Raw genomic sequence first — 11,194 nt, forward strand, 5'->3', positions numbered from 1 at the left:
AATTATTATTATTATTACATGTTTAGGTTGGCACAAAAACATTTTTGTTCAATTTTAAATTGTGAGTTTTTTAGGTCTGATGATCATCAACTTGCATATGATTTGCATTTCGATTTTAAGCTCCCAAATTAGGCAATATTAGGCTCCAATAATGTAAATCCAAGCATTATTTCGATTTATGACTTTTATCTCGATCATAAATCTACAAGAACATTTTTAAATCATACCGGAACTGGCATTTAAAATTAAAATAATCTACATTTGTATCGAGTTTTGGCCAGAATAATGCTCTGGACTATTAAAACCTTAATAATTGTGTTGAGTGTATAGGCCCAATCACAACCAGAAAAGCACCGTTTTCTTTCTTTGATTTATTAGAAGATTGCTGGAACACACCTCCCTGTTGAATTTGGCTTACAGGATGAATAGTACCAATGAAAGTAGAAGAGGACAACAGAGGAGAGTGGAGAAGTTGTGAGAGAGGGGAAGGAGACAGGGGAACATTTTTCCATGATGCACATGTCACCGCAGTTTTGTAAACATACTTGTGCACAAAGTAAAATATTACTTACACAACGTTTTCCGTAACAATTAACACGACAAACAACGTGGTGATCTTAATGTGAAAACAGGCATTTAACAGTGACTTACACCATCCACAAAATAAGGGCTGTCAGTAGACAGCTCTACTGTATACGCAGTGATTCTTTTTCCAATGCATAGAGTGTTTGCACTGCAAACTGAAACACATGTAAGATTTTTTTTTTTTTCCATCGTGATCTCTCCTTGATGAAGCAGACAAGGCTCTCGTGCTGTGATCTGTTTTGAAACTTTTCCTCATGACGCCAATGATGCCGATAGATCCCTATAATTTATTCCCCCCAAAACACAGGAGCTCACCAATAAGTCATAAAGTGATGTCTGTATATACAAAACCATTTCGACATAACCGATCTATAAACCTAAAGGGTCTTTTGTGCAAATTCTAAATAAATATATCTGTAGATGTGACAGCCTGTAGAGGCTAAATTACTTCCCGTGAATTAGGATTTCATGCAGGCCTAAAAAGGTTGTTTTTTTTCTTCCGTCAGCCATAAAAGTTTGCAACTAAATTTGAGTTCATAGCAGCCTCCAAATAAGACTAAATGAACAGATAAATAAATGAACAGATTCATGAATTATTCTATACCAGCAACGACAAAAATCAAACCAAAAACACAGTTCAACAATCAATGAGGTAATTCGTAAATGGCTATACTTCAAATAATAGGCCTATCAGGAGAAAATAACTCGCTATAGTATCAAGCAAATTACCTCTTTCCACATGTTTTAAAAGGCAATGTCGACGTCGCTAAACGTTTCCCTCGTAACAACTGAGCGAAATTTGTGTAATCTGTTATTTGCATACTTCACATTCACCGATAACGTGAAAATAAACAAGATATATGAAGCCTCATAAAATGGGTATCTAAAGCCCATTGTGCACCAACGTGTAAAATCGCTGGAGACAAAAGACTGAAAATGGTGTCTTAGTGTCTCTTGGTCCCCAAATTCAGTCACACAACTTTTTTTTTTTTTTTTTTTTTTTTTTGTCCTTTTCTTTGCCCATCAGTGGGTAGCGGAAAATTTCAACCTCTTCTGCTTCTGTCTTTGGTTACAAAACCACACTCGCACCACGTTTTTTTTCAGGTCCAACTTTTCGGCTATAGCTGCTATTTTCTCAGACGACGGTCGAGGCTGTACGGCGAAGTAAGCCTCCAAAGACCTCTTTTCTGGGGCCGCTATCGAGGTCCTCTTGCGTTTCTTTTCCCCTCCGTTGAAAATGTCAGGTTTGCTCATTTTCTCCCTCTGGGCCCCCTCGGCCTCCTCCAGCCAAGCCTGGAGGATAGGTTTGAGCGCAATCATGTTGTTGTGGGAAAGAGTTAAGGACTCGAATCGACAAATTGTACTTTGGCTCAGTGATCCAACGCCGGGGATTTTGAGATTAGCCAGAGCGCCGCCCACGTCCGCCTGGGTCACCCCCAGTTTGATCCTCCGCTGCTTGAAGCGCTCCGCGAAAGCCTCCAGCTCCCTTGGGTCTGTGTCCGAGTCATTGATGGAGGGGAGTCCGGTGTTTGTGAGTCCTGGGCCGCCTTGACCTCCCCCGTGATGGCCCGGTAAGAGCCCGTGGTGGGTGAGAGGCGAGTTCATGCTCATAGCCTGGTGGGAGAGGTGACCCAAGCCGTGCATGTGTGAATGCGGGTGGGCAGAGGAGGCGGACATGAGCCCTCCGCCGCCTCCTCCGCCGCCGCCGCCTCCTCCGCCTGCCCCGTCGTGCGCACTGGACATCAGGCTGAGGGACGGAGAGCCGAGGTGGTCCATGATGTCCGGTGGCTCCAGATTCTGGTGGTGGTGGTGGTGATGGTGGTGATGGTGGTGGGCCAGTGGGACGGTGGATGTCGACGAGCATGGCACCGTGCTCATCGTGTGGTACGTAGCGTCGGGCTTGAACGGATGCGTCTTGCCCTGGGACACGGCGATGTCCACGGCCGCCAAAGCCTCAGCCCGGGCCAGCAGGGTCTCATCCAGGCTCGCAAATATGTTATTCTGTAGCTGCAAGGACGGAAATTAAATGGAAGAGGAGGGAAAGAGTGAAGGGGTACGAAATGGATAAGAAATAGGAAAAGACACGGAGTTGAAAGGAAGAGGGAAGAAAAAGAAAAAGAAAAAAAGCATAAATAAATGTATCTTGTCAGTCGGGACTTTTGGCGACACATAACAGAGTCGGAGTATTCCTTTAGAAGCGGCAAGTCATAAAAATTAATACAAAAACACTAACGCCAGGCTTTGCGTGAGCATGCTTTCAAAAAGATCACAGACTCTTCCGAGTGATTGCTGTGGAATACATGAAAAAAACATTAAGTGCGCGTCTTGGCTGAATGTGCCTTAGAGCTCCCCTTGTTATTACGCACAGACAGCGTTCAGTGCTAGAAGCAGACAAGGCGAGAAAAAGGAGAAAGTGAAAGTTTTCGGGGATAATTTACCTGTGGAGTTTGTAGACAGGCTCTCCTTATAGCTTCCGAGCTGGAATGCAGGCTGGTATACTTGTGTTCGGGTAAAGAGGGGTGCATGGCGAAGTGCGGCTGTTTGCTGTTCATGGACATCATCTTGGCGAGCTTCTCCAATTAAAGTGCACGGGAAAGAAGGGGGAAACGGCTACAAGAGCTGGAAAATAGTCATAGACACACACTGATCCTTTGCCTATCCAGTAATGATGCAGTGTAGTTCGCTGTGTAGTGCGCCGAGTGCAGCCTTGAGCCCGGAGATCACAGAGATGCCTGCAGTCTCTCAGACGCACTTATCTGTCTACTGTTTCCCACTGCTGGGGATGAGAGAGGCTCTTACACCTGAGCGCCTCAGATCTCGTCAAGCCCGTGCTCGGCTGCTCTCGCGAGACATAAACTGCCAGAACAGTGAGCAGGCTGACAGATAAAAAAAAAAAAAAAAAAAAAAAAAACCTGCTCACAGGGCAGGCAGTAACATCTGGAGACTAGACGCCTGCGTTTTTAAGGGCTCACTCCTCTCCATTCAGCCGTTGAACTGTGCCTTTAGGCCTTATTCTCTACTTAACCATTGACTTAACGCTGTTCATTTGCGCAACTATCTATTTTAGGCTGGACTTTATCTATCGGATTTCATGAAATTGTTTTCCTGGGGAATGATTTGGGAAAATGTGTCAAAACTGTCAATTTAAAACAAAGCAATATGATTTGAACGCATCGGTATTATATATGTATTTGTCTTGATTTCATTAATTGTTCACACCAATGCTCTTTGGCCCGGTGTCCTGTCCCTCATGTTAACCCTTGGAAATAATCAGCGCCGTCTTGTCATTAAAGCCCATCATCGCCACATGAGCACTAAACAAATTGATTTAATACACCAGCGTCACCTTGTACAGTCTTTACATAAATTAATTAATCCCAATGAATTAACACTTCATTTATTCAAACCACAACGGTTACCCAATTAAAATTTCAAGCAGCGATTAGAGGTGTGAAATATACACGATATCGTTAAATTTGCATAATAAATAAGGCGCTTTCTGCCCCAATGGAAGTGTGCGTGAGGTCTCTAATGTGTGTCGTGCATGCTTTTGTCGACATGAATAAGCTGGGCTGTTCCCACTTGTAATGGCAACAAATTAATAATTGTAGCGCCTTAATTGATTGCAAATGACAGAAAAAGTGGACAAAAAGAGGAGTATGATGATGTTAAAAACTATTAGCTTGTCCACTAAATATGAATCCTTAATTTCATACCACAAATGACCAAAAAAGCACAAAAAACTTCATACATTTCTCATTGCATAATTATTTTATTTTTTATTTCCTACAGACAAATCTTCATACATCGTTTCTCATTGTATTAGTACTTTATTTCCAAACACACTTCCAATTTTTTATTCAGAATATCACTCTTATTAATGACAGTCATATTCATCCCTCTTCAGTATTGCATATCATCATAAAAATTACCATGACGACAATGTTTCCTGAATAGATTGAAATGACAAACGTAGACCAGGCTGAAAGTAGACTTGGAAAAAAAGTCGGGAGCATCAAACGTGATGCATCACAATTGAACAGAACTGCACCTGCTTGTTGTAGGATCACAACTCAAGCTGCAAAACGTATTTAACTGACACCGAGACCTACGAGAAGACTGGACAATAACTATCTAACAGTCCGGTCTTATTCCATCTTCTTTTATTATTATATCACGGCAGACAAATGACAATAGAAGACAATAAGTTACACCCTAGTACCACATTCACAAATTTATTCTGAAGCCAAATGGAATTGAGATTTCGAACCACATGCAGTTGTGATCTAAACACACTGCAGTGCACAGAACAGTGGAAACAGGTTTTGAAACTTTCACATGAGCTTTGAAAGTTTTGTGGGACTGTTTGTGTTGAAGGGGCTGTGAGTCTTCCTTTTTATTGGCTGGCTGCTGTTCAGTGCGTGTCTGTCTCTTGTGTTCGCAGGCTTACCACCAGGGCAGCCGGAGGAGGAAGAGGAAGGGTTTACATGATCCTGATCCTGATCCTGATCCTGGTCCTGGTCATGATCCTGATCCTGGTCATGGTCTTGGCTTGCTGGACTGAGAGAGCCGGAGGAACAGGCCTTCATCTCAGCCAGAGAATCAGACGGCAAATCAAAAGCCAGGTCTTCGGTGCGAGAAGGCCATCCACACTCTACACTGCCAGGAACATGGGCACCACTCGTCCTACCTGACACAGGTTCATCCAAACCTTCCTCTGCAGAGCCTTTTGGAGCCTCTTCGTCATTTAAGGTGCCATCGATGTTGTCACCGGTTTGGTGGTTCTTCTGCTCACTCTGTATTGCAGGTTTGCCGCCATGGCTCGCCAAGACGTCAGGGCAGGTTTGTGGTTCTGGGACGACCGTGTGGTCCAAGTCTGTGTGAGCGGACGAAGTCAAGGAGAGCTGTGATCCCCGGCAACTGGACCTCTCTCCGTCCAGCATCATGGAGTCCAACTCGGAGATTTTGTCCAGGTAAGCTGCATCCATTGAGGCCTCACTGGACATCTGGAAACTATCAGACTCATCACCTACGATATTGGTGGATGTGGAACACTCCACTGAACTTTCTTTACTTGAACCTGGATATGACAGGTCACTGGACTCAGATCTCTGCCAAGCAGCCCAGAAAACAGACTTCGATGGATCCATGTCATCTGGAGGCAAGCTTTTGTGGAATTTAATGAGGCTGCTGAATTGGTTCTCTAAGGTGGCGCAGATCTTACCAGCACTAGAAATTTCTTCAAAATCGAGCTGCCTCAAATGAGACACGGGTTTAAATGCCACTTTCTTTTCACGGATGCCGGGGCTTCTGAGGGTCAGGGACCGGAAGGCAGAGGACGGAGTAGTGGGGAGGCAGTCAGAGGAGTTGCTGTCCGAGTCCTTGTTCTTCTGGTCTTCCGTCACATTGTTATTAAACTCTTTGTGATCTGCAGATGGCAGTAACATCAAACTGTGGTTTCTGGTAAATGTTCTACACTCTGCCTCTGGATTGCTGCAGATCAAGTCCCTCTCGTTGTCACTCAAGCTTCTCATCATCATGTTGATCTTCTGCTGCTGTGTGAGCGTTTCTGTTGCAGCTTTGCCATTCCCGCACGCTTCCTGCCCTTCGAGACTTCCCTTCTCCGACTTTCTGACCCGAGACTCCAGGTCATCGATGTACTGGTCACTGCGCTCCAGAGCCTTTTTCAAGTGGTCTATGTCGCGCTCATACTGCTGAATTTTAGCTTCCAGTGCTGCCACTGTGTATCGACCGAACCTGGGGACAGATCATTTTGTCTTTAAGTCATGACGGAAAAGTCTAATAAACATCTGGCACTTTCTATTTGTCATGGTACCGCTGGGAAACTCTAGTTGTAAAATGTACCTGAACTCATTTGGAAAGTAAAACTGAGATATAAATAAAAAGTCTAACACATTTGTCTTTTGGAAAAAAATCAATCCAAAACATGGTCTGTAAATTTAAAGATTTAATAGAGAAAGGGACAATCAAATTATCCTACAATGACTAACTTTATCAGCCTGTCACTGCCTCCAGCTTCAGTGATTTTCATTGAAAAAACCCTGACCTCAAATTGAATACACTCATTGTTTGCAGTGCATTAAACTCTCTAATGGTTCATTTTGTCTGCATCTTTGACAGGGACTTGCAGCAAAGTGATAAGTATTTGTTCTTTAAAAAGAAGTTATCCTTTTCCAACTGTGGACGTAGGAAAATAAAAAGCAAAACTCACAGGACGCACCTAACCACCATTAACCACACTTCCCAATAGTCATGAACTACATGGACAGAACCGAGGGGAAACTGCTCTGTTTAACCTTTGTAACATCCTCTGCTGCCATCAGAATATGGGACACTGACGTATTTGCTATTTTCAAAATATATAATTATCCAAATGACTAATGACATCCCAGTAACCGAAGACCACTGCTCAGGAAGAAAGCCCTAACCCACCGCTGATAAACAGGGACTCATGTCATTAAGTAGGCATTAAAGTAACAAACAGGCCAAAGGCTTGAACCCCCTCGTAAAAAGTCAAAAACATTTCGGATTTCATTTAAAACGAGAAATATACTTACTTCTGAGGAGATCTGGCCACCACCTCTGCTTTCAACCTCATGTTCTCGTGTACAAGGTCGGTGTTTTGAGATCGCAGTGCCTTATTTTCCTGAGGATGGTAAGATAACACACTAAAATTATTCTATGATTTCACAAAGGAACTAATTTACATTTCAATGAAATCAAACCTACTAAAAAATGCAGACAAAGGCCTTAAATGAGATTTTCTTATTTTAATCAGTTTCTATTGAAATATGAAACAAGACTGTCATAATGTTGAATTACTTAATAAAAGGTAGTGAATCAAAACAATAACTTACAATAGAAACTCATATTTATACTTTCATTCTTTACACAACCAACATTCAGATAACTGAAAGTTTATTTGCATCCATCAGCAGAACAGGATCCGTTTAACGTAGCATTGAAATCATGCGATGTCCTAAATGTTGCAGGCTGTGTACCTCTTTCAGCTTCTCCATGCTCTGCGTTACTTTGTCACAAACATCTGTGATGGCGTGCAGCTTGCTTGTCCATTCTTCCAGGACAAACGGGGCGACTCCTTTGTCATCCGTCGGCACCGTATCACTGCTGCAGGGTTCCACAGCAGTCTTCAGCCGTGTCTCCAGACTTTGATTTTTGGTTTTCAGCTCCTCGTTTTCTCTCATGAGTCCTTCAGTTTCTTCCTGTTAAGAGAGAAATTCTGTAAAATCTGAACTTGCTGTGTCTTAAGACCACAGCCCTGAAAAGTTATGCAGCTACTATGGAAAAGTTTGACAAACTAAAAGCTGGACACTCTGTTGTACTCCAAAATAATTGATTCCCTCCACAGAATCTGCCACATTAATTGGCAACCCACAGCCTAAAACTTAAGGGACCCTTTCTTGCTTCATTTCCTGTTTTTTTTTTTTTGTCTGCTCCAGTGCACACACTCTTAGCAATAAACTGCTCTGCCAGATATTCAAAGTGCATGTCTAAAGAAAATCTGTAACAGTGGAGTTTGGCTGAATTGAAACTCCACTGACCGAGCAGCCTATTCTTGTGTTTTTGTAGTGATAACCCATCTTGATAAATCTGTCCTAAAGCCTCAACCTGCTTGTTCTTGCCATGAAAACATACAAAAATCCTACTAAACATATGAAAACACACAGCATACCTCATACTCCCGTAAAAGCAGCTCTCCTCTGGTTTTTCTGAGACATTTCCTCACAGACGGAGTGTCACTGTGATCCCCCTCGTTTGTTCCTCCTGGAACAGAAATTCAAGAGAACAATAAAAGTTTAACAGACTGTACCGCAAAGTACATATCGCAGTAATGAGCCAAGTAAAGTCATTCGGGCTTTTATGTGGGTTCACTGATGCCTTAGTTACAGTAGTTGAGGCGCTGCCCTTTAAAATGCAAAGTTAACTGAGACTGTCAGGCTCACCTTTGGGAAATTGTGTTAAATTTTCATGAGAAAACAGAAGACTAGAAACATTTCGCTTGTAGTCTCTTTAGAAACGCTAACATTTTGGATCAGTGGGCTGGTTAACCTTTCAGCACAGAGATGGTCTCCAAAACGTTTTAAGATGTATCCATGAACTAGCATTTAAAGTATCATAATCCCAGTTTTATAAATTACATTCTTCATCCCGTTATTTTAATCCAGTATGTTAAATGTTCAGGTTGCATAGACGAGATGACTGCAGTTATAAAAGTGCAGTTTTCCGTAAGAAACATAAACGCCTGCACGTCTGTGTGGACGGTCTTCTGTCTTTTTGCAGAGAAATCTAACGTGATCAGACAAACAAAAACAGGAAAGAAAGCAAGTGTGTGCGTGATCAAACAGGAAGGAACACATTCATCCATGCACACATGCATTCTACCCTCCCTTCATAAACAAACACCTCCACCTGTCTTTGGCATTTCTCTATTAGATACTCAATCATTTCAAAATGGCGGTGGATTGAAAAGTTGACTAGAACATCAAAATGAACTTCAAAGCAGATGAGACCTTGGAGTACATTTTCAGCAGGACCATCTCAGATGTGCACATCTTTGAGCTTTTTGGTTTGTGCATCAATAGTTTTACTTGCCTGAGAAAAGATCATCTCATGTTTGCTACCCGGCTTTGATCCACAATTTTATATAAAAGCGTGTGTAAAGCAAGGTCCGAACCACTGTCGGATAGGTAAACAACAAGCATTTATTTTGACTCGAAACTTACTTCTCCAATAAAGACGGGAAAGAGAATTACCCATGAAAACACACCTGGCTGCCTGGTTGATCTGACAACTTAGTTTGTAACTGAAATGTTCATCTCCCGGTGTTACGCTGAGCTCTACCTGCCCCGTGCAGGACCGTGCACAGCTGAAGAGACAACTAACGGAACTTTTAACGGTTTCACAAAGTAGTAGAGCTACTGATTAAAAACTACATAATCTTATTAGTCAGGTTCATCAATTATGAGAAATGATCCCGAGTCTCTTTTGAACATTTACAGTAGTCAATTACTTAGTAGGCCTAACGTTCACTTGAAATGTGTGACATTCACAACGTTTCCTTGATTAAAATCAACATATTCATACAATAAGAAATATTATTCATGTTTCTACTAGACCCTATATCATTTTTGAAAATGTTTTTAGGGATAATTTAGGATTTTAGATACATAGAAATGTTTTTATTTTTATTTTTTTTAAACGTGGACATATGAATGTGGGGTGCCAGATTGATGCTGTCAAAGTTGATCAAAAGAAAAAAAAAAAAAAAAAAGTGCTGCTAAAACCATTTGATTCCTGCCCAACTTACTGAGGGTTAAAGTGCATCATTTGGTAGAACTGATTGTGGCTGCAGAGTAAAGCATCTCCTGTTGTTTCATCTTAGATCATCATGAAATGTGAAATTCAGTGTCAAGGCAAAAAAAAAAAAAAAGGCCCAACGCACGAGTTGATAAAAGTAGCTGTTTGATTGTTAAAGCTACAGAAATAATAATAATAAAAAAAAAAAGTTACAGCGTGGATGCATTATTCGGCAGCAACTCTCACAACACCGGCTATTGATAACACAAACGTCACAGTTGCCTCAACTTGACGACATGCTTGATTAAATACGACGCCACCTCGACTCAACCGAGTCGTACAGCAGGCGGAAACGAGGCTTTCACATTACCTCCTCTTCCCTCACTTCGAGCGCGTTTCCTCCTGTTTGTGTGCAGCTTACTCACCGATGATTTCCCTGCAGGGGTTCTCGGCTGTGATGGGGACTCTGCAGGTGGGACAATGGCCAGCTTTCTTTAACCACGTTTCCATGCAGGACGAACAGAACACGTGGTGATTGGCACAAATTACTGGCTGCCTGACCTGTACAAATACAAGCCAGAGGTTTGGTTAACTTCCGCTTAGGGAGGGAGGGGGGAGGGGGAAGTTGTACTGACGCCAGAAAACACGACTCGACTCCGCCGATGACCGTTGCTCCGTTTAACTGGTCACCTAACGACGTAAAAGTTGCACGGCGGCAGCGCATCGCGTGTAAAGCGCGTCATCTTTGTTTTAACGGCGGACGAAGTTGAAAAACATAAAAGATCGGCAGTTACCTTTCCGAGACATATCTGGCACGAAATCGGCAAAGTCAGAGAAAGGGTCGACGTCTGGTAGTTAAGAGCCATGGGTTTTTGTTTTTGTGTGTGTGTGTTTTTGTTTTTAGGGAACACACGAGACATGCAGCTGCACACTTCCTCTTTCGAGGTACAAATTTCCCACCAGGACTTGCAGCGCCGCGCGCCGAGTCTGAGAACTACGGAGACCCAGACGGGCCAGAAAGGTCGTTCATTCGCAAAACACGAGCAAAGTAGACCGTTTACGCTTAAACTTAAATGTTTTATCGTTTTTGGACCTGTGTTTGGAAAGTCCCCCGTGAAGAGGTTAAGTAAGTTATTTTAATACGTTTTTAGTCACACACACACAAAAACAAACAGAGGACAGGAAGGTATCATTGTTTACCAATATACATAGCTTAGTTAAAAACGGACCAATGTGGAATAACCGATGGGAATAACATTGACATTTATTT

The 11,194-nt window shown here is 42.5% G+C and overlaps 2 protein-coding genes across 2 annotated transcripts; both read right to left on the bottom strand.

Annotated features, from left to right (window-relative positions):
• Positions 1–387: 387 nt before the first annotated feature.
• pou4f1 (POU class 4 homeobox 1) lies at positions 388–3,329 on the bottom strand. The gene is made up of 2 exons (XM_069697583.1): positions 3,024–3,329; positions 388–2,592 (listed from the first exon to the last, which is right to left on the bottom strand). The coding sequence occupies exons 1-2, from the start codon at positions 3,144–3,146 to the stop codon at positions 1,609–1,611; spliced, it is 1,107 nt and encodes a 368-aa protein (XP_069553684.1). The 5' UTR covers positions 3,147–3,329; the 3' UTR covers positions 388–1,608.
• Positions 3,330–4,337: 1,008 nt separating this feature from the next.
• Positions 4,338–10,935, bottom strand: obi1 (ORC ubiquitin ligase 1). The gene is made up of 6 exons (XM_069697812.1): positions 10,719–10,935; positions 10,350–10,485; positions 8,300–8,391; positions 7,608–7,829; positions 7,164–7,252; positions 4,338–6,342 (listed from the first exon to the last, which is right to left on the bottom strand). The coding sequence occupies exons 1-6, from the start codon at positions 10,842–10,844 to the stop codon at positions 4,920–4,922; spliced, it is 2,088 nt and encodes a 695-aa protein (XP_069553913.1). The 5' UTR covers positions 10,845–10,935; the 3' UTR covers positions 4,338–4,919.
• Positions 10,936–11,194: the final 259 nt, after the last annotated feature.

This window comes from Brachyistius frenatus, unplaced genomic scaffold, assembly GCF_029030835.1.
Source record: "Brachyistius frenatus isolate BFR_SWC_R1_liver_20210118 unplaced genomic scaffold, ASM2903083v1 Contig_24, whole genome shotgun sequence".
Classification (NCBI taxonomy): domain Eukaryota; kingdom Metazoa; phylum Chordata; class Actinopteri; family Embiotocidae; genus Brachyistius; species Brachyistius frenatus.